The sequence below is a fragment of the Neolamprologus multifasciatus genome, chromosome 3 (genome assembly GCF_963576455.1).
Source record: "Neolamprologus multifasciatus chromosome 3, fNeoMul1.2, whole genome shotgun sequence".
Lineage (NCBI taxonomy): Eukaryota > Metazoa > Chordata > Actinopteri > Cichliformes > Cichlidae > Neolamprologus > Neolamprologus multifasciatus.
Window position 1 is genome coordinate 17,936,911 of NC_140441.1, and position 24,376 is coordinate 17,961,286.

At 42.5% G+C, this 24,376-nt stretch overlaps 1 protein-coding gene across 4 annotated transcripts in view; it reads right to left on the minus strand.

The window, feature by feature from the left end:
- Positions 1-2,255: 2,255 nt before the first annotated feature.
- The window catches only part of LOC146521816 (RNA-binding protein with multiple splicing-like), a 40,103-nt gene continuing 17,982 nt past the window's right edge, over positions 2,256-24,376 (minus strand). Inside the window, exons 5-8 of one of the 4 annotated variants that reach the window (XR_014872513.1) lie at positions 21,358-21,508; positions 10,849-10,912; positions 2,870-2,989; positions 2,256-2,377 (exon numbers count right to left, since the gene is read on the minus strand). Coding sequence is in view for 2 of the 4 variants with exons in the window: in XM_085152371.1 (XP_085008497.1) it covers positions 10,850-10,912; positions 17,851-17,978; positions 21,358-21,508 (342 nt within the window). In the remaining 2 variants the exon portion in view is untranslated. Of the gene's footprint in view, positions 2,378-2,869; positions 2,990-10,842; positions 10,913-17,850; positions 17,979-21,357; positions 21,509-24,376 lie in introns of those variants that run through there. The other 3 variants (XR_014872512.1, XM_085152371.1, XM_085152362.1) reach the window with 3 other exon arrangements.

A 24,376-nucleotide genomic window follows, 5' to 3' on the forward strand; every position in this document is an offset into this window, starting at 1 on the left:
AATCATAACAACACAGATAATGTCAATCTTTAATGGCAGATGGCCTGAAATGTCTTCATTTAACATTTTCATAAAAACGTCTCATTTTGATCATCTCCTTTTTTTTGTTTCAAACAAACAAACCTCTGCAATTCACTGAAATACAGTTTCTCCTTACAGCGGCTAAAGTACATAAATATCAACAGTACTGTATGCATTAGGAAAAAGGAAAAAGAACACGCACACACACATGCCGTGAACATGCACTGAACACACAGCTACACACGCGGTATACTAAAACAAGTAAAGAAATGATTTGTCACTGACAAAAGGAGGGGGAGGAGTCGTCTTATTCGTTTTTTCAGGAACTTTTGTACCGTACCGCTGGCGAAACACAAAAGACCCATTCGTTCGAGGAGTACTTCTTCTTCTTCTCTGGATTTCACAGTGAATTATGCAGGTAAAACAGTATTCACATGTTACATACAGTATGCTCCAATCAGACCGATACAAACGAAGAAAAAAGCTCTAGTAATTCTTACCAAATGAAAATACAATTAAACTTACAATAATACTTACAATGAATTATATGATGGGCATTTTCTATGAACCTTAAAAAGACAACACCCATTAAAAAACACACATAACATTCACGCACGTTGTATAAATACTTGTTCTAATAAATCTGAGTGCCACACTCGGCTTAAAAATGTCTGTAAAAGCAAAAATAAAAACCAAAACAAAAAAAACCCTTCAGCTGATTTAATAGATATGATGCATATTATCATTAATTACAAACACTTGGCTACTGTATGATTCAACCAGTCCGATATAAGTGTACACAGAGGGGCTAAACATCACAGGGGACACTTGTCTCTTTACAGCGTTTGATTGTCACATCAGCGTGAAATGCGACTTGGCCTTCTGAGACTGGTTTCGTATTAGCGAATGAAGATTTTGGCGTCAAGATGTCACAGAAATATGATCACTCGATGATATGTCATACAGCAAAGACGTTATTGCAAGATTACAAAAGATTGTTTTATCTTTTCCTTTTTTTTAATACATCTCACTCCAATCATTATTATGTAAATTCTAACTTTACAAAACCAGGTTGAATCACAGCGGCTCCCTAAAAATAGACAAAAGACACAAATCGCTTAAAGTGAATATCCTTTCAGATGCAGAGTAGCTCTTTGGAGTGACACCAAAAGGGACATGCTGCAAAAATAATGTCATACTTCATAAGAAATCAGACTGAGGACTACAAAAGTAGTCAAAAGTGGAATAACCACTAGCCTAGATAGCTCTCCAGTGTAAAAAAAGCAAAAAGGAAAAAAAGCTTTGGTCTTGTTTCTCTATACTGTGCTGCTGTCCTCCTGCTACACAGCGAAGGAGCGATTTCCTAATTATAGCAGAGCTCAGTTTGCCGCATATTGCCATCACGCTATACGTGACATTGGGGTCACGCTACCTTCCACCGGCGATGGCTTTTTCCTGTCAGTGCCTCTTTTCACACATCTGATTACCTCAAACAGCCAAACTACGAGCCGGATCAGGTGCGTTTTGTCACTCAACGTTAAAATCGCTTCAGACAAAAGACTTCTGTGTTTCGTTTCGTCGGGTAAAGACGCCACAGAGGGAAAAAAAAAAAAAAAAACGACACATATGAGCGAATCAAAATTCCTTTTGGAGCAGAGACAAGAGCAAAGTGGCAGGACTGCTTTGGTATAGCAGGGCGACTTGTTTTAAAATGGCACCGAACAGAAAGGGAACAAAAAAAGAAAAGGTATAAAACATCCTCACGAGATTTAGCACAACATAAATCAACCCAAACAAAACCGTTTCAAACATCGTCTTGATTACAAAAATACCTTTTTGTATTTCTTTAAAATATCTAAAAATGTACAGCATTGTTTTTTCGTTGTTTTCTCTTTCACGCTCTATTTTTTTTGTTTTTTTTGCAAAGTCATGCGTCAACATGTAATTTCATAATCATAATAACATTAATATGAATGATATACAGAATAGTAATAATTATAGTCATATAATAACATTACTCAGTAGCACTTTAGCCACACTTCCGGGCGTCTGCAAAGTGGCTGCATAAAACAACGTTTGCACTCCTTTTAGGTGGCCGGCTTTACACCCGCACGGAGAGGATGCAGAGACCAGCTAGGCGGGCGATGCAGTCAGTCGGTAAACAAAGAGCGCGGACGCCTTTGTTGTGCATGCCTGGTACCTTTCACGGAGGTGTCAGAGGAGGTGTAGCCAAGCGCTGCCTGTAAATTTACGTAACAGTATAAAAAAGATTTGGAGGGACTTTCGGGGGGGGGGACTCGATGTGTGATGGAGGCTGGGGTCTAGTATGTCCTGAGGCCCATGAGGCTGCTGCTGCCTGAAAGAGAAAGACAGAACGACAACGGGGTAAGGCTGAAGTTCGCAATGCTAATGGGAACACCGGGGATTACTTGGAAACACTAACAGCCGTAAAAGTCACACCGATTTTTTTAAATCCCCACCCGATCCAATGCCAAGACCACACCCACATTCAATGCACGCGCGCTCTATCTCGTGCTTAAATTCTGGTGTATTTGGTCAAAACATTTTGCAAATCTCAAACATGCACAGATGAAAGTCGACACGGTGTCAGTACAGTTTGGCGCTGCTTCCTTCATTCAAGTGGATGTTTTTGACTGATGCTGTCTCTCAAATTTGTATTTTTTATTTTTTAAAAAGGACTTTCACACCTTTTCCTGCAAGTCTACACTTTCAAAATCCCCCCTCTCCCCTGCAGGGGCCCGCTACACGGGCGACGAGGTGCGATCTACACCTTTTGTCCTCGCCTGTTGGGATCAACGGCTGTGACGTTCCGAGACGTAGAACTCACCGACGGTGCGCTGCTCCAGCAGCTGGAGTTAGGTCGGTCCTCCTGGTTTCTAATAGGACACGAGAGGCAATCGGCAACGCCCGTCACAGCCGGCCACGGCCACCATCACACATCAGGAACCTGAGCACACAAAAGGAGACAGTTGGAATAAATCCTTCTGATGATGTTTCAGAGGAGTGAATTTTGGTTTTATTATGTTCTCAAGCTCTTTGATTACTGGTATGACAAAGTTCAGCTGCATTGAACACACTGGCTAAGTATATGTTTGGGGCAACGCAGCAGCTTATTAATGTCAGTTTTACAAAGTTACGTGTTACTGTTGTTACATTATATGTGACTGTCGCACTGGTGTTCCTGAATGTAATGATTAAAGTTGTTAATCGCATGATTTTGTTACTTTCACTACACAAATTCTCTATTATTTGCAAAAGAGAGAAAAAAGATAAACACAACTGTCTAACCTCATGGAGTGAAGACAAAAATGGCAGAGAGGTCAGCAACTTTCGAATGGTGGTGATTACATAGTGGACAATACTTAGAATTTGTTGCACAAAGGGGAAATCATTTCTGACAGTAAAGGGACCCATGCCCAGGAACAAGATCCATTCTTTCCGATTGCCTGTAAAGGCAACACAATATTACAGAGCAGGTATCAAAAGTCCCCTGGATCCAGAGCGATAACTAAGCTGATTGTACAGTGTGGTGCAAAAGTCTTCAGCCTCCCATAATTTCTCTATATTTTACGTCTGAGGAACCAGACTTTCTAGTCATTTTTAAAGTGGTCTTGTGCAATAGTTCTCCGAGCTTTCTGAAAGTATTTCAAAGTTTTTCTTTGAACACTGGCTGCTGTTTCACTCATTTAGTCCAGTTCTTGACCATTTTGTTTATTTGCATATCCATGTAACACTGACCTATCAAACATAGAAAAGGCACAAAAATCAAGGGATGAACTAGAGTTTTGTCTACATAACTTGTTCTCGTTTATTTAAATAAATCTACAAAAATGTCAAAGATAATAATTTTGAAGGGTATAAAATAGTTATTTCTTCATTTTTCAGCATCTCAAACACACTTTTACAGAAACATACCCAGATGGAAAAACACACAATGACGCACTATCAGTCAAGGACTGGCCTCCTCAGAACATTATCGAAGCAGTGTGGGATCATCGTGATAGGAAACAGAACAAAAGGTAGCTAAAGAAACGTCTAAAGAAGAGCTTTGAATGTTCTTCAAGAAGCCTGGAGAACTATTCCTGAAGACTACTTAATGAAAATTTGAAAAAGCTTTTCTAAGATAGTTCAGACTGTGTTGAAGAATAAAGGTGGTCATACCAATTATTGAATTTCAAGCTTGTCACTGTTTTTTCCTTACATGCTGTATTTCCATGTATTTTTGCACGTATTTGCGCAAATTTCTGTGCCTGTTTTCAATTATCCTGGCCAAATATAAAGAAGTGAGGGTGACTCAAGACTTATATATGTATATCAATCTGAAAGACTGATTCTAAACAAATACAGAGATATGTGCTGGTTCAGACATAGTAAAGGAAATCTTGCCTATGTTATACTTCTATAGTGACTTCTGTGTAACATCCTTTCTGGCTGGTTTTCCTGTGTTGACGCTAAAATAACAACACCAAAAAAAAACACACTATCATATGTCTGCTCTACACATTAAGACAGGGAATTATGCCGGTATGTGTGCACATGAAAGGTTTAATGCTGTGTCATAACCTGGCACTTATGTGGAAATGTATCCTAGGCAATGTTGTGGAGTAACACGACAGTGATATAAGCAGCAGTGTAACTAATTTCTTTGTTACAGAGGAAAAATCAATAGCAGCTGAAAAAAAGTAGCATATCTTGTTTCTTTAAAATCAGTCGCTCACAAGAGACGAAACCAAGCAGCAGAAGACATCTTAAGTCAAGACTCGAGCCACACACAGTAATATCAGTCCATTCAGAAGTCTTTCAAGCTCAAAGTTTTGCATTGTCACAGGATGTCTGCCTGACAGCCAGATCTTCCACAAACCCCCAACCTCCACACTTCAAAGAGAAAGGTCAACCATGCAAGCTCCCACACCAGATGGATCACCAAAAATAGGAATTTGAGTTTGGGGGGACTCGGTGGAACAATAAACAATCACTAATTCAAATATGACCTTAAGAGAAAGAAGGAGCTGGATAGACTGTTGCAGGGAAAGAAGAGAGGTGGCTTAGGAAGTGTTCCCTGTTCAGAGAACAGTGCGTTTTTGAAGGGGGATGGCTGGCCTAGCTAATGCCCCATTGCGTGTTCAATCAGGGATGAGGCAATCGATGCGTTATACAGCCGCTTGGCTAAACTGATGCGACGCATACTTCCAGAGCACCCTATTTGTTCTGGCTGAGACACCAAGGTTAAAGATTGGGTTGATCATTGAACATGTCTGTGCGGATTAGGGAAAGGTTTAGTGATTTGTCGGCTTAACGTGTTACATCCAATAACTCGGCCCGGGCGCATGATGTGAGATAAGTAAACATGCAATTCTGAGTGTGGGAGGTGACTCGGTTTCTCGTGAATGTGTGGGTTGTTTCCTTTATTTCCAAAATTTTCAACCAGGTTTTGTGTCGCGAATGTTCCTCCCGGTGTTATCACTGATCACTGACACGGTGCTGCAAATGAAGAAGAGAGGACTTTTTTGTTCTTTCCTTTTTATGTCTGTAAAATTCCTTCTTTCAACATGTCTTTGTAAACTTTGGGTTTCAGATGAAAAAAACCTCCCAAAAATGTCCCTCGGATTTCTTATCTGCCTTTAAAGGGGTCAAAAAGCGGAAAATAAATCTACAGTTTACAAAATGAACTCAGGCTTGATGTCAGTTTTTGTGAAAAAATGATGAAAAAGCAACAGCAACAACAAAAAACTGTAAAATATATCTAATATCGAGCTAAAACTTCAAACACACCCATGTGGTCCTTTAAGATCTCTACCTGCGCAGCGTGGCCATGAAAAAGATCGCCGTCTGAAACCCCTTTAATCCGGGGAAAAGCCTTTAGGCCCTGGCTGTGTTTCTCACATACCAGCAATAACTGCTGGAGCTGGGTGGTGATGAATGCAGCTGCTGACATGTATCCAGCTCCTACAAGCTGGTGCCACAGTGCAGCTACACTGTACTATACACTGTGTGTTTGTGTGTGTGCGTGTGTGCATCTGTCAGCAGGGGGTGGAAGAATAAAGTCCCACTTCCTTATTAGAAAGGGCCCCAGCTGGCCCTCAGCTCTCCTCCAGTGGGAGTTAGTGCAACATTGTGCAGGAACCATCGGTTTTGTCAGGCTATTGGCCAAAAAAGCTCCTGAAGGCAGGCAGCCAGGCTGCATACACACGCACATTTGTCTCTTTCAGGGTCACACACAGGCATGCATGATAGGGGTTTTACACCCCCCTACACTCCCTCACCATGTCTTGTCAGATGGAAAATCCGGATTACCTTTCCCTCCAGTTCACTGGGCATTAATGTCCACTGTTAGGTTGTCTTTGGAACCTAAGACCAGAGCACGAATGTCAAATATAGTTCAGGTTCACAAACAGCCAGACGACTGACCAGACAAAGCCTCCTGGGGGAATCACAAGAACAAAAACTTAAAGCGTCTAATAAAAACCAGTAGCTGCTTAAACTTGCATGAGGTGCTGTAAATAAAGTTGTTTTTTTAAACAGCACTTTCCTAGAGAGGCAGGAAGCCAGGTGATTGGGACAACTCATTACCAGTCACGGCTGAATGCTACCTCACTTCCAGCTGTTCACACATCCACATTCAGGCCTGCAGTTACGCTTCCTAAGTCGCATACTCAGACAGTGAGTGGTCTCTGTTCGTCGACAAGTAGCGACCGACCATAGGCCTCTCTGAACCGCAGAGCTGCGGGCTTTTGTGAGCGTGCATCGCTCAAGTTTACCCAGTTAGCTTTAGCAACAAATTCACAAATCTTGTTCTTTCTGCGGTTTTTTTAAAGACAATATCAGACAGATTGCACAACAGTGGTGCAACACAGGCGCCTTCTTTTCCTAACCTCTGTTCAAGTTTGTTCTTGTAGTCATGCAGCTAAAAATATTTCACAAGTATTCTGCCCAGCAGATTACATTGCACAAATCAGTTATACCCTCATCACAGCCAGCTTCGAGACATCGAGTACAAGTCGACTGCATTTATTTGAAATGCGACGAAGGCCTAAAGACACAAGGACTTGTATGGATTAATTTGTTTGCTAAGATGCAAAATGTCAGGGGCAGCCTTCAGTAGTAAGGTAGTCAGTAGTCAGCAGTAGTCAACAAGGCAGACGGAGCAACATAAGTGTCATTCAGTTTTACTATGGCAACATGGTTACTGGGGAGATGTGTTTTAGAGCATCAGTAATATCCCTGCAGCTCTACTTTGAACACAAGTAGCACATGTGTAACATAAGCTACTCTTAATAGATTTATTTATGAGACTGCTTTTGTCCACTGTAAAATCATCTCTTCTATCATTTTAATTAACACTGTAGCTTGCATTATGCTGCAATACACATGTATATAATATATATTCTTGCTTCCCCACCTATCGCATGGTTTAGGGTTGTGTTTAGGACAGCTTGTCTTTCTAGAAACCAGATTGAGGATCGAGGGAAAGAAACCTTTAGAGGTCCCACGTAAAAATTTGTGTTTAGTGATTCTAGGAGGATGTTAAAGTGTTTATTTAGAAGCATTCAGGCAATATTGTAAGCAATATAATTGGAGTGAAAGAAACAACAACAAATCCCCTTAAAGCCGAGGCAAGTAAATCAAAAAAGTATCAGCGTGAATAGATGCAAGTAAACGTGAGCTGTCTTCTGTAATGTTGATGAACCGAAACTTTTCTTTTGTTTGCATACCATCGTGTGTGCTTGTCTGTCTGAAGCTTTATGTTTGAACACGTAGTAATGCTGCACACTGCATAATTTGTGTGCTCCTGCACCAGTCACCTGTAATTATAACAATATTCTGACTGGATGTCTCGGCTGCACTTTGCCCTCCACCGTGAGCCGGATGTGGGGTCGTTGTTGTTTCACTCAGGGCTTAATATCCACTGGGGCAGCCTGACCAGCCAAACGACTTCCTTCTGGTTTGATAGAGAAGTAATTATTTCCTCCAAGCCCCTCACTCCTTCCTCTTTTGTACACCCCACCCACCGCAGGCAGAGAAGGAGTCATAGAAACATCCAAATTACTCAAATGGCTCGTTTTCCTCACACAGCATGTTTACATGTCAAGAAACGGACATGTAAGCTATGATGTAGGCTTTGAAGGAGGTGATGGAGGAGTAGCACCAATCAACAGCTTGATGAATGTTAGGCTCCACACTAGCACCTCCACCACCACCCACCCACTCCCTGCTGACTCCCTGTGGGGTTGGGGCAACATGTTTCTTCCTGTCCTGAGACTGAAGGGAGGGTACTGGTGACAGTGCGACTGGCGCCACACACACACACGCACACACACACAGAGTCAGAGCCAACAGAGATACACAGACTAGCAGGGGATTTGTTTTGCTTTGTGGTTTTGTTTTTCTGCAAGCACAACAGCGTTCAGTTTGTCTGAACCCCCAAGCAAAGCGCACGTGCTGCATTGCTCATGCGTGGTTATAGCTGACTCATGTACTTATCAAAGCACTTATTAGAAGCCATCGGCCCTGTGTACTGTCTGCCGCTCCACTAAAATTAAGTCATCTGTAATTTATTTGAAATAAAGATCCCACGCTAAACAGTTTCTAATAAAGATTCATAAAAACGGCCCTTCCAGCAGTACCCAGGTACCTCAGTGGTTCTGGGTGAATATTTCCCATTTACGACCTTTTGGATCACGTCCTCCGTCTCCCTCGGCCCCATCTTTTTTATGCTTCTCCACTGTGCACTTTGTCAGAATGCAGAAATGCCAAAAACAGGGTTTTAAATTAAAAAATGTATTTCATCCTGCCAGGGTTTGACAAAATGACAAACAGCACCTAATATCTGTGCTATATAACTAACAACATTACACAACAATATTCTGTGTTTATTATAGCAATGCAAGAGCGGGTGCATAATAATAAACTTTCCCTCACACACAAGTATAATAAATATCAGCCATCTTTCCGCTAGGCAGGTCTAATTTCCTCTGATCCTCCATAGAAAAACGACTGAGGACATGTAATCATATCTTAGAACTATTTCACTGCAGAAACCTGATGCTTGTCCTGAAATTGTAAAAAACTTGATCCTCATTAACTAAGGATGAAACACAAACAAAATTCATTCCAACTGTGTGGCTGCTTCAAAGACAGAGACCGGTTCTATTCAACTCAATTCAGTGTTATTTATATAGTGCCAAATCACAACAGTTGCCTTATATTTTAAGGTAAAGATACTACTGATGCAGAGAAAACAGAGAACTCCAACAATCATATGACCACCTATGAACAAGCGTTTTGGCAACAGTGGGAAGGATAAACTCCTTTTTAACAGGAAGAAGCCCCCAGCAGAACCTGGCTCAGGGAGGTGCAGCCATCTGCAGTGACCAGTCGGGGATGAGGGGAGGAAAACAGGACAAAGACATGCTGTGGAAGAGAGCCAAAAATTAATAATAACTATTGATTAAATGCCGAGTGCTGTATAAACACATAGAGTGAAAAAAGGTGAGCGATGAAACACTGCATCATGGGAAACCCCCAGCAGCCTGTTGCATCATAACTAGGGATTCAGTTCTAGCCCTAACTATACACTTTATCAAAAAATAAAGTTTTAAGGTTCATTTTAAAAGTAGAGATGTCTGTCTCCAGAATCCATACTGGGAGCTGGTTCCACAGGAGCCTGACAGCTGTTGGCTCTGTCTCCCATTGTACTCTAAATACTCTAGGATAGCTTGTCCTGTTTCCCTCCCCTCACCCCAAACCGGTCGCTGCAGATGGCCGCCCCTCCCTGAGCCCGGTTCTGCTCAAGATTTCTTCCTGCTAAAAGAGAGTTTTTCATCTCCACTGTCACCAAAGCGCTTCCTCGTAGGGGTTGTCTGATTGTTGGGATTTCCTTTATATTATTGTAGGGGCTTTACTTTAAAGTTTTAAAGGATCCGTCTGTCAATGCATTTTAAGGTTTTCAGAGCTTTATTCCCTCTGTGAATGGACAACTTTGAAATAGCTTAGAAAAAATAGCTTAGCAGCTTTGGTCGAGGCAATTTGAGCACTTGACTTTACTTTTCAAATTAACGGTTTAAATCTTGTAAATTTTCTTCTGAACTTTGGCTGGAGTAGAGATGATGTAAAAAGCAGCACAGAACAGAAAGAGCCAGGTTAAATGGCTCAAAACTGTAGTGCGAGTAGTGAAAGAACTGAGTGACTTTCCCTGCAACTGTGTTGCCTTTCAAAGCAGCTAGCATTAGCATTTTAGTCATATTTGCAAAGCTCTTCTCGGTCTGATTCATTAAACGTTGGCATTGGCACTCATTGTATATTCTGTTTGACTTGCTGCTTTTGATGCCTGAGATCAACCATAACATCAATGGGAAAAGTCAACCCTCTGTACCTTGTGACCAGAGTGGGGAAAATAATGGAGTTCCCCTTTAGATCGCACCTTTCATCTCCTATGATCGTGTGTGAGGAGTGTGTGTGGTTTCATCGAACCACAGGCTTTACTTTTGTTAGCGATTAGTATGTATGTTTTTGACGTCAACTAGAGGAAACGTGACTAATTAGCTGGTTAGTTTGGCAGTTAGCAGGATGGAGGTTTTCTGAGGTTTGAGGGCCAAAAGAGGTAAACACGCGTCAAGTAACACCCCGTGATATTCCTGACATGTGTTTAAGATAACTCTACTCCTGTTTATGCAAAGTGTCATAACATTTACAAAAGAGGTTTCACACCAGAGTATGTACACTTCTTTGACGCAGCAGGGCAGGGAGCTATGTGTGCGTACGAGTGTGTGAGTGTGTGTTTGTGTGTGTGCTGTTACTCACACATACTTCAGCAGAACTGCCTGGACTTCCATCCCTGAGGAGTTCCATCTGCAGGCGGGAGCCAACGAATCTAAACACACATAATCACATATTAACATAAAACTGTGGAGCCTAAAAGGTGAGCTCATGTTAACAGAAAGTAGAGTGACCATCTTGCAACATCACACGGCAACGATCACTATGCACGTGTCAGAATGTGTGCGTGAAGGGCGGCTCAGTCGTGGCCGCAGAGGAGACTGCTCGCCCTTCGTTTCTTTTTTTTTTCTTTTTTTTTTTTTTTTCGCCTGTCCCATTTGGTTCTTTAGCCGTCAGAATTGTTGTCTGAAGACCAACAAGGATACCCAATGGATTTATTTTGCCAAATGGATCATCATGGCATTGCCGTATTGGTCCATTTGATCGACCTTTGTTTTTATTATTTATTTTATTTTCAGTTGTTACAGACGGGACAGACATGAGTGAGGGATAGGAAAGGGAGAAAGAAAGAGGAAGGAAAAGAAAAACAGAAGGGGAGAGGGACAGTGAGAAAGGGGGGAAGAAAAAATATCTCCGGGATCACCTGTTGAGAGAAAAAGAATAGAAAACAAGCAAAAAAAAAACCAAAACAATGCAACATACTATACACAACACCATCGCGTTAATCTAGCTAAGTGAAAACAGCAGTAAATACTAAATATTGAATGTTGTTGTGCAGCACGCAGGACAGACAGCGCACAATGTGCTTTGAAGTAGCAGCCAAGAAAGGTGTGATTTAAGTCTACGAATAGTGAACACCCATGTGCACACCTGTGTGGATCGGCGCGCTTGTATTCAAATGGTTTCCCCATGTAATGGTCTGCTAGAGGATGTAGAGAGCCATAGCCCCGTCCCCCAGGGCATGAAGCAGGCATGGAGGAGATCCAGGCCCCAGACATCCAGAGGCCCCAGAGTGCAAGAGCCCAAGGAGGACCACCGGAGGGGCATCCGTGCCACCTTCATGGGAAGGGCTGAGGATCCCCAGACGAGGGGTCACCCAGTAGCCACCGGGCAGAAGCTAGAGGGGGCTGCACTGGCGTGCCCGCCGGCTCCGCCGGCAGCCAGCTGTGCCCGAGTGAACCGAGCCGCAGGCACAGAGGCCGGAGGCCCGAGGGCCCCCGCGCCCCGGAAGAGGCCTGACCGAGCAGCAGGCGCCAGGCCCCGCCAAGTAGCCACCGGGAGTGAGCTGGCACATGACCTGAGTGCCCAGCCCCGGACACCAAGAACCAACAATGCACCGACCCCTGAGGGCATCAGTCACCGGCAGGGAGTGTGGTGAGGGGAGATAGGCCTCCACACTTTGGAGGGCCTGGGAGTTCCCAGAGAGGTGGAGTCTAAGACCCGACCTGACATATAGACACAGACAAACAGGCACACACAGACACAGACATGCATTCCCACCCTCATGCACACATATACAAACACTCAGCACTCACCCAACGTAGGAATAAACGTAAATGGACATGTACACACAATCACACTCCCCAAACATACTCTATACCCCGGGTCCAGGTATCCTCGCCCCCAGAGGTGGAAACGGCACCCAGACCCAAGAGATGTTACCCTTCCCTCCGGGGTGGAGGCAAGCAGACCGCCCCAGGCTCCGCAGCAGCAGGGAGGCCAATCGGACAGCCAGCATCTCTTCCCAGCCCCCCCGCCCCGATGGCTAGCAGAGAACGGGGGTGTGTTAAGACCCCATACCTCCCTCCTCCCGCTCAAGTGTAGTGTTGCTGCGTGTTGCTCTAAAGTGTATTTAAAACAAGGGAGAGCATGGTGCTGCTGCCAGAGAGCAGCAGGTGTTAGCACGGCCCCTCCCGAGAACCCTCAATGTCTACATGGATTTAAAATTGAGAGGTGGGCACCGGCGCCAGAGGTAGGTTTGAATACACAGACCGTCTACTGGACGCCGTTAACGTGCCCACCCTGAAGGCCCTATATATATATATATATATATATATATATATGTGTGTGTGTGTTATGAGAGTGTAAGTAATGTGGATGTCTAAGTTGTGAGATAAAATTGAGGCACAGGTGGCCAGAAGAGGACAGAGGGGGGGGGAATGTCTCCCCTGCACCCTGGTGACACACCCGCACCCCAAAGCCCTACCTGTGTGGGTGGGTGTGGTGGAGCGGGAAGAGGGAGGCAGCCGGGGATGGGGAGGAAAAGAAGGGAGGGGAGGGTGTCCCTCCCTAGGGCCAGCTCCCCCGCTGACCCCAATAGGCACCCCCGTCCTCTGGTATCCACCAAGGCAAGGGAGCCCAGGCCCATCCAGACCGGGGCCTACGGCAGCAGCACCGCCAAGCCCCACAGGACCCGGGGCAGCCCACCCTACCCCACCGCAGAGGAAACTGTACCCACCCCAACATTCAATCATCTCCCAGACTACACAAGACACAGACACCCAGGTTAAGTTTATTCTCCACCTCTCCTATGTCTCTCCCCCACCTGCAGAGTGGACTCCTGCAAAGATGGAACAACCTCCCTGCCAGTTCAAGAGCCCCCCGGTTAGGCCGATGCACAAGAGGCCCCCTGCGCCAGGGCTGAGCCCCCGTGCACCCACCCGCCCACAACCTCGGCGACACACCGACGAGGACCGAAGCCCCCAAGGCCCAGCCAGAGCCCCAGCACGGAGGCGAAGCACCCCCGAACCCCAAACCCCCACGCCCGCCCCGGATCCACTCAGGGGCAGCCAGGCCACCAGGCCAGTAACCTACGTCCGCCAGCACAGACCATCCTCCAGCCCCGCTGCACGCGGCCACGAGGAGAACAACCTCTGAGAGCGACCAGAGCCACTAACCAGGTTATGAACACAACCCCCGGGTTAAGCCCTCCAGGGATAACGTCTCTAGGGGTCCTCCAGGTGCCCTAAGCCCATCCCAACCTCCACATCAACCACAATAGCCAAGGCGGGACCAAACCACGACCCCCTACCCCCGCTAGGTGATGGAGCCGATCAAAGGAGCCCAGAGGGATTGATCTAATGTGGTGGCAGAGGCTATATCGAGACTAATGTGATCTATTAGATAGTTTCTATATTGGCTAGAATTAAGATTATTTTTATTTTTCCAGTTCATGAGGACCGTTTTCTTGGCGATGCATAGGGCAGTAAAAACCATGTGGACTGTATTAATTTCTGTAGTGACATCATCCAAATTTCCCAACAAGCATACTAAAGGGGAGGTTGGAATTTTACATTTCAGACACTTTGATAAGTCCTCACATATCTCGTGCCAAAACTTCTGCACTGGTGGACAGAACCAAAGAGCGTGGATGTAACTGTCTGGTGTATTGCCTTGACAGTGTGAGCAGTTGTTGGCGGATGTAAAGCCCATCTTGAACATTCGATGACCTGTATAGTGCACTCTATGCAGTATTTTGTATTGTATTAATTGCAGATTGGGATTTTTAATCAATTTAAAGGTTTTTAAGCAAATCTGAGACCAGACGTTTCTCCTCCGTTTCTTTTGAGAGACAAGAGGGAGATGATCGTATTTAAAATTATACAAATACAGATCGTCTCAAAAGTGACATCTGCAGGGAAAAGGCAGCGGGTCAGTCGGTGTGGGGTCGTTGGGGTCAGTCAACTGGCCTGACATGAATATACGACTCGATGTGTGCTATCTCAGGTACGCAGATGCACACAAAAAAGATGCATTTAAATGAGTAATCGCAGTCTCTGTCGCTCTCTGCAAGCCAAATAACTAATAATGTTAAAAATAATGTAAAACAGTTAAAAAAAAATTAAAAAATCATGTAATTATTAGTTATTAATAATCTATTGTACTGTCACAGCAGATGTCTTCCCCTCTTTGAGCCTGGTTCTGCCGAAGGTTTCTTCCTGTTAAAAGGGAGTTTTTCCTTCCCACTGTTGCCAAGTGCTTGCTCAAAGGGAGTCAGCCGATTGTTGTGGTTTTCTCTGTTTTATTGTGTTTACAATATAAAGTGCCTTGGAGTGACTGTTGTTGTGATTTGTCACTATATAAATAATACTGAATTGAATTGAATAAAAAAAAGCGATGCAGCTAAAAGTGGCTAATGCTGCCAGCTGGGAGCAGAAGCTACACTGCTGTAGCTCAATATCAGTCTCAGTGAAAGTGTGTGAAGTTTTTTTGTACTTTTGTTAGATGCCTCAGTTTTAAAATTGTTTATAGAGTAGAGTATCTCCCTCAGTGTTTAAAAAGTATTACAATGGCTCGTTCTTACTCATAATATCCTAATCATTGTTATTTTCATCTAGCGTCTTTACTGTTGTGGTTATTGATTATCCCCACTCATTACACTCATATTTCAGCTGTAATTTACTTGTAATTAAAAAATGTAATTAATTGACATAAGTAGTTTTATTTATTTATTTTCAAAATCTCATTAAACATCACAATAATAAGATTAAAGAGAATTCTTTTGGCTAGATGTGATTTCTGATAGCCACATATTGTTTTTCATTAAACAGCAGGCAGGGTAAGGCAGCAGGATTAGCAGTCTGATGGTTTGCATGTACAGAGTAGTCTGAGAGATGATGTCCCAGCCTGAATTATTGCTTCAGTTCGCCACTGAGTCTGACGTCCTCAGGGCGGGACCTCTTCCATTAATTTAATACACTTTGGCTTCGTTCCTACTACTCTGTTAGTGAGCAGAACACGTAGCATGATGCTCTAAAGGAGGACAAGCTCAGCAAGAACATCCACAGTAAAACACTGACACTGTGTTCTTCCACTTGTCAGATCTCTTCCACTATATTGTACAAACGTGATTAATTTCGTGACATTTGATTTGGGTCTTTTGAAAAAAGTGCAGGACATATAGAATTTTCCCCATTTCATTTCTCCTTTTAAAAATCAAGCAGTAGCTAGCTACTTGCACTAGCCACTGGTAACATTAAGGCAACCATGAAGGACTAGCATAGGGAATAGATTTGGACTGGAGTGACTGGATACCATTGGGCAAAGGATAGAGAGCTCTGCAGTGATGGCACAGCTTTAGCCCTCATTGCTTAAATGGTTTGGAATAAACTGACTCACTAAAATCAAAAACATCTTTCTTGTCGTACTTATTATTTTTCCAGTTTTCCCATTTAGCTCAAGGTCGGTATCTGCGGTAGCGATTACGGTATCACTAATGTGCACAAGTTTGACCGCTCTAAACATCAGTAACTATGAAAATATGGCATGATGTAGGCTGGTAATTAGTTAACTAATTATTTTGGTGTATTATTATTCTGGGCTTCACAGAAATACACACTGCTGTCTGTCCCTCTGGTCCATTTAAAGGGCCAGTTTCTTCAAAATGACCAAAGCTGGCAGGCTTCAAATAATACATACATCATTCCCATCCAGAGCACAGGCACTGTTTTACTGCTTCACCACGAGAAAATGGAAATATACTAACTATTATAACATAACATGAATTGATTTTCTCGTCTGTCCTCGTTTTTTCAGTTATCAGCTGCCACTGATGTGAATATATTCGATGCATGTGGAAAAATGCCAGCTAGGCAGATTCTTGCATTCATTTCAAATGCTGACATCATCTGAGCTTCAGCTTGTGTTTTTGCCCGGAGGCCTTTATACTTAAATAACCTTAGTATCTATATTATAAGTGGAAATGCTCAATTTTCCCTCGAGCAGAGAAAAGCAACACCACATGACTGTATAACACATTGAGTTTGAAACACTGCAAAGTGAGCAGTGAGAGCTTGCATTCAAAACCGTACATACTGTATGCGTGGCATTAAGACTGCATCAAACGGTCTTCATGAGAAGAATTTCAAGAGATCGATAATGAACTTTAACATGAACTCACAGCAGAGCTGCGCAGATTAGAAGACCTCAATAAACTGGATCATGGCTGGTTGGAAAAGAAGGATTTGCTATAATTAATGAGGTAGATGACGGTAAAATGATCCAAACCCTTTGTACAGCTGCAGATTTTAGCTGTGCAGATTAAGCAGCTACAAGATCTGAAAACTGTGTCCTGCGGTGCCATTTTTAACATTATCTTGGTGTTGAATTCTTTATTTTATACTACCTGGTGGTGCAATGGTATCACTGTGATCTCATTGCAAGAAGGTGTCTGATTTGAAGCCAGTTGTGACCTCTCAGTGTGGAGTTTGCATGTACTTTCTGTGTGGGGGTTGTCACACAGTCCAAAGACTTACACAGTGGGTTAACTGGTGATTTTAAATTATATGTGGATGTGAATGCATCCTGTATGAATGCATGGATACATTCAGGATTTTAGTCTAAAATAAAAAGCAAAACAGGACAAATCAGTTTCAGTTTGAGGAATTTATTTTTTACTGATTTAAAAAAGTATCATTTGGAAGAGTTATTTTTCCTGCTTGGACCTCCTAAAACTCAGCCCAACCCACTGGCTCCATTATGTGACATGCAGTTTGAGAGTGAGGTGAACAGCTAAGTTTACTTCGATTTCTGGAAGGTGCTGGGATCGGGTAACAGCTCCGCTGAGAAGGGTTGGTGAAAATGGACTGCCAATTCAATTATTTATAAACTCACTAATTTCAGCACCAATGTAACAATTAAATTATACCAAAATTCTGCCTTCACTGTGCTACTGGTGCAGCAGATGAACATGACTGATCAGTATCAGCAGCAATAGTTTAAACATAAAAGCAGCTTTTAATATGTTTGCACTTAAAATAAAAGTCAACATGAAAACCTGCAGCCAAAGAAAATGTGTATTTAGATGCTTTTATAGAGAAGCAGCTTGTTTACACTGATGAAACTGAGTGATGCTGGGTATACATTTCCTTGTCTGTAAGGAAAATAACTCCCCAGCCCCAAAAATACATTGACCTGGAATCATTAGACATTTGATTTAAACATGACTGTGTTTAACAGTGACAATGGGTGGTGTGTACTCTGAGGTGCATCTGTGGGATGAAGCAGAGAGTGATAACAGGGCTGACGGCAGCAGGTCTTTGTGAGGTAGGCTAGGTGACTGAGGTGGCGGTGGGGGAGGGGAGGTGGGTTTACCTGAGCGTGGAGCGAGGAGGGGTAGGTGAAAGCGGGTGGAAGGGCCGGCGACAGCTCCGCCGGGTACAGCGGGTATGAGGCCCACACGTCTGGGCTGCTGGGATAGAGAGCAGGCACTGTGAGCTCATCTGTGGAAAGAAGAAGAGGAGGAGTGGAGTGAGGAGAGTGGCAAGTGGATGGGTGGGGTGGCTAGAGAGACAGGGTGGAGGTGGCGGTGATGGTGGTGATTGTGAAGGTGCGCGCTGGGGGAATGTCAGTTGTCTGAAGTCGCTTCCTCTTGTTTAAACCAGAGACTGGGAGACAGACAGAGATACTCAAAAAAGGGTTTTTTTAGAGGTAGGAGTAAAACTTCTGAAATTTGAGTTCATTTAGATAAGTTTTAAAATAACTACCCAGCCCAAATGCCGTTCTACACAACAGACCTTCTTCACAGTGGGTACTTTGATGTAATATGGTTGGTAAATACTGTTACAATAATCGTAACTGCAATCACATTACATATATCTACAATATTGTATGTTAAAGGCTACATAAAGCTTTAATGTTTAAGCACCATTCAGGCATTGAATATCCTCAAAATACATGAGAATAATAGTTTACTTCTTTGTTCATGATCTAATTATGATGAGGTGGTCAGGCTTTTCACAAAATGATTTTATTTTCTCTTTTTGATTAATACCTCCTGAAGAAACACAGGTGTTACTACTCACTGTAATTAAGGCTGCGTACATAAACAATGCCCTCATTACTGACATTAGTAACATCTGTGTTTATTTCATGTCAATACAGCTGAGAAAGATTTATTTTCTAAACTTGCAGCTTAACTACTGTCACGAGACAGAGACTGTCTACATAACTTTGAGTGTTTTTGTTGTTTGCTTCAGGCTGGAGTAAGAATGATCCATTCATTTTTCCATAATAGAAAAAATGTTTCTCTTGTCAAAGCTAACATTAGCTTTCCTCAAAGCTAACGTTAGCTTTGAGGAAAGCTAAAAGCTAACAGCTAACAGCAAAGCTCTTTACTACCTACATGTCTAACCCAGCATTGCTTAAAATGCTCAAGGCTATCAGAGGCAGCTAGAAAACCCAATACTATCAGCCACCACTAAACTTCATTTACATGTTCCTACAAACAAGTGTTTCCATATTATAGCAACGAGATGGTTCCAGTGATTGTAAAACACATTGTTAAGACGCTTGAGGTAAAAGGATAATTTACATGAGTTAAGAGGTTGCTCATCTCTGAAATATAGTTATGTTTTAGACAGAACTATGATCTAAATCAGCAGTCCCCAACCTTTTTTGCGCCACGGACCGGTTTATGCCCGACAATATTTTCACGGACCGGCCTTTAAGGTGTCGCGGATAAATACAACAAAATAAAACTAGTACCGGTACCGAAAAAAGAAAATGTATTCATAACACACGCGAAAAGACCCAGGAAAACCGAGTAAACGATAAAAACGATAACAAAATAACGCTGAAAACCGATAAAAACCCTGAAAACTATACATTTCACACCTGAGCCTCAACTCTCGCGGCCCGGTACCAAACGACTCACGGACCGGTACCGGTCCGAGGCCCGGGGGTTGGGGACCGCTGATCTAAATGATCCTCTTAACTCAAGCATCGTGAACAAGCAATTAGCTAGAAAAGCTAACAGCTAATAAATACTGCATTTATTAGCTAAAGCTAATTGCTACAGCTAATATTAGCTGTTCATAATAAATACAGTATTTATTTGCTACAGTTAGTATTAGCTTGTTGCTGAACTTAATGAAGTTTCTGCTCTATCATCCCTAGCCAACAGTACCTATGAAAACCTTGCTTAACTTAGAACATTATTGTGAACGTAGCCTTAGCTTCCCATATGGAAAAGAAACAGAAAAAACTTATAAAAGACTTGCATCAGATGTGGCCTACCTACTTGAATCATATAAGGCTTATATAATTTACTAATGAAAGTGGCCACTTTCATATATTTTTTAGTAAGTATCCAAAACATACAAGTTTCATTTATATAATTTTTCTGGGGATCTTATATCTGTTTTCACTCTTGTATGCTTTTTATACAAGTTTCACACAAGACAGATACAAACTTTATAAGATTTATATATATCTTTTCCATATGGGTTACACTGTTTGATTATGAAATTTTAACCCAGAGATTTTTAGCCTTAGTATTTAGAAAAATGTCTTTAATATAAATCATCATGCAAATATTTAAAATCCCTTTTACAGAACCAGTATGGTCTAAAGATGTTTCTTTTAACCAATGCAGTGAACTAACATTAGCTTCATTAGCTTCATATATAGATAGTTGGACCTGTCATCACTTTAGCCAGGAAAACTGATGTCCATCAGCCACTAATGTTATTATCTAGTCGCTTCTGAAATGCAAGACCTTTAGTTTCACAAATTAAAAATTTCAAGGGGAAATTTTATTAATTCAAAATGAACATGTATTATGCAAAAACCTTGACAGTATCTGAGAACGGTCATTGACACTACATGATTAGATTTCATACTTTAGGAGAGGTTGAGAGGAAACAATGTCAGACATCATGATTTACTTGCTAAATCAAGTGGAAAGTGACTGTGAAAAACGAGCATCGGTGCATGAGTTAGGAGACGGTGCTGAGTGGTACAGAGCGGGTGAACATTTAAAAATGCAGGAAAAAAACACAGCAGCTCATTGGATAATTAGCAGATAATCTCGAGGAGCATTCCCTGTGCTCTCCATGTCTCCTGGTAACCATTTATCCAAGCATGATCACAAAGATGGCTGGTTTAAACATCTCTTATCAGGAAATGACAGCAATTTCTCTCCTAGTGATTACGTCACGGTTTCATTAATCGTTTCCTTCCATTTTCCTCCGGGGCCTCATGCACACACCCTTTCCCCGGCTATAAAAAAATAAAACGATCTAAGATAAAAGCAGCTTGGTCATACAGGAAGAATGTACTACCACAGCTGGCCTATGTTTAACTATCAATAGCTGATTCTTTCAAAATCCTTAACTCTTGGAAAAATATTTAACCACAAGAAAAAAGAAAAAAAAAGGTGCAAAGTCGCATTAGCAAATTATTATACACACATTGTACTTGAAGACCTTGAGTCCAAGTTATTAGAGTAAACGGTTAAAGCTGAAACATGCTCTGTTAATGAATCACTAGTCTAACATCATCAGTTAACACATCACAACGACAAACAGCATTACACGCCCGCACAAAATTAACGTTTCACAGAGGGACAAATACGTAAATGTTTAATTTAGGGGCAAACAAAACAGCATTCAATAAAAGAGACCTGCAGCAGACGCATCAGTCTCCTTTTCATGCACATTTACAACAACAGCACAGAAAAGCACCTCGATTACAAAAAAATATCCTAAAAGGAAACAGCTGTCCAGTCCAATACAGCCAGAGGAAGTAGCAATGCAGACGGACAATATGTAAAAGTAAGACAAACTCAGCGACAGGCGGGTAAACAGTCGGCGTACTCACATGGGTCTCTGCTTATGAACTGTGGCCCGGGGCTCTGCTGGGAAGGAGGGGGGTTGGGAGTGCCAACCAGCTTGTTTTTGGCCATCTTGGTGTTGGCCTTGGCGAACTCCAGCCGCAGAGTCTGGGGAATCTCTGGGTCAAATCGTACCCCCTGAGATTAATGAGACAGATATGTTAGCGCAAATATTGTTTAGTGGAAAGCTTTTAGGACAGGTGAGTCAGAACTGAGGGAGCACACTGACAGGGGTAATGCATATGGACAAGTCTTTAAAAAGGAAATATGAAGCATTTTAGCTGTGAGATTGTATCCAAGTCTTAGCACTGAAAGCAGGTGTCATGAGTCATTAATCCAGCGGTCCCCAACCCCCGAAACCACGGACCGGTCCATGAGTCGTTTGGTACCGGGTCGCAAAAGTTGAGTCTCCGGTGTGAAATTTATGGTTTTCAGGGTTTTTATCGTTAACTCGGTTTCCCTGGGTGTTGTAGTTCTGTGTCTTATTTTGAAAGAAATATTTACACGTTACCATAGCGACCAGAGCGCATTAAGGGGCAGAGAGGAGGATGTTACTCTCAATGTTTTTGGCGTATTTCAGGAGGACGCTGCTAATAAAGTTACACAATTACACAGTGAATTCGCATTTATTATCATATTTATAAAATACCAAAGTTTTTGTCTTGGCAGTATAATTTTATTCTGTTGTATTTATTCACGACACCTTAAAGGCCGGTCCGTGAAAATACTGTCTGACATTAAACTGGTCCGTGGCGCAGAAAAGATTGGGGACCGCTGCATTAATCAAAATCGGAGTTCTGCCATATCTGATATTCAGGGGTGCTTGAATTATGTTTTAATTATTATATGCAGTTGTGTTGAGGAATAATATTTCCTCAACACAACTGCATATAATCAGATTTATTGTTATGATTAAATCAAGTTCATTTTCACAGCTAATATAACTTCTACATGCCTGTTGTTGAATAGTAGACAGGTAGTTGTGGCACAGACTGGAACCATGGATATTTCAATTCTTGCATTTGGTTTCAACTTATCTTAAATGCCGACCATTTCCATATTTAAAATGTTTTTTTTTCTCACATACTGCTCCCAGTCGAAATATAATCGCAGACAAGCTGTTTATAACGTTCTTATCTGTCTTTTGCTTTCCTGGAAGGTTTAGTGAGTGAAATTAGCGCATGATTAGCACATGATGACGCTTTATGATGTTAAAAATGCAACAGCTAATACCTTGGTTTGGCAACCGTTCATTAAAGAGGCTGACCAAATAAATAAGTCTGCTCATTAGTGAAGCGATGATGTTATAAATAATAGGGAGCGACTGACAGACTTGTTCCTTTAAGTAGTGACGAAGCAGACTAATTTAGCCCACAGCACTTATTAGATAACGCGTACAGTTTCCATTGCTGCACTTCCTGTCTTGTTATCTGTTGTTTAGCTTGATCTGGAATTGTCACTTTGTCCACTTTTCATCATCTCAATTTCACAGTACAATTTACTGCTGAAATCTTGGCGTGACGAGAGCGTTTTCATTTCTTTAGCCTTTGAAGCTGCTTATTCTGAGCGACACATGCAATGGGAAATCAGAACTTGATGACACAAACCTGGCTGGCGCATGATGTCATTTACAACACAAGCAGACAAGCCACAAGGCCCTCACTCTGTTCCCCACTGAACTGCAGTGTAATTTAATACCATGACATCAAATCAAATAATAATAGAGTGAGCCAAACATTTTGGCGAATTCTTGAGATGCCACTGCTCACGACAGGCCAAAGGAAAAAGCTGCCCTGCCATCAGATCTTCATCAAACATCTCCACATATGGGGATTAGAAAAACAACAGGAATGTGGCATCGTCAAAGTTGCTATTCATTTACTCCGCTTGGACACATTTTTACCAGGAACTATAAACGCCCTGAAATTAACCTCATTTGATTGCCTGTAAACGATACAGAAAAGCACGAAGGTCAGCTCAGCGGAGGAGAAAAGCAGCCAGGAGTGCAAGTTCTCGGCAGCAAACGAGAACTTGCACTCATCCCTGCAGGCTCGGGCAAAGCAAGGCTGAAACAAGCGAGGGATGACTCTTCTCATGAAGGGGAGGGAATTAACTGGGATTGCCTCGGCTCAGCGCACTCGCGGCTTCTGCCAGTAGAGGCTGCAGAGGTGTAATAAGCTACATGGCAATAATGAGACCCGAGCACACCTCTGCTTGAAATGTGTTGAATATCTACCTCGAAATGTCTTTTTATAGCACCATCTCCACGTAGAGCTTTGATTCTGACTGTTGGAGGTAATTCAGTTTTTTGGTTTTAGAGGCTCACAGCTTGGAGGGAATATAAGAGAGCTACTATGATATGAAACAAATCCCCAAATTCTCCCAGTTTTCTGCGTCTTGCTCATATTTCAATATGCAGATGGATGTTTGCAGAATCTGGCTTATCTCCATATGACCCCCCGGGACGTAGCTTTCCCTGAAAAACAAGAGCAGCGTTGAATTCTCAGCCCCACTGAGCCCTTCTACGGAAACAGTCTTGCTGTTGTTGGCTCATAATAAGATGATAATTTTTATCCTTTGTTCAACTCTCTGCTCTACCTTTGACGAGCACCAATATCTCGACATCTGAGAAAGTTGACACACCGCTTGCGCTGTCACGGTCCCACTTAAGAGGAGGGCCGTTAAAGTGATCTGCTGCCTTCATAAAGACATCAACAAAAACTTAAGAGGCAATCGGAGGAGGGCGGTGCATGGTGAAGACAAAAACAACAATGGGAAAACAAAGGTGTAGGAGACAGGCGGCGTTCATTACCGTCTGTCTACACTTTGTTTCAAACGAGTCAAATAAAAACCGTGTGAGAAGATGAGCTCTGTTTTGTATTAGAGTCTGCCTCATCAAGGCTTTCTACTGAGCCACATTCTGAAATACGAGAGATTAAAATTAAACCCTAGATCAATATCTTCTATTTTTATGTGGAAGAACAGCTAATTTTCTTCTGACCTTGC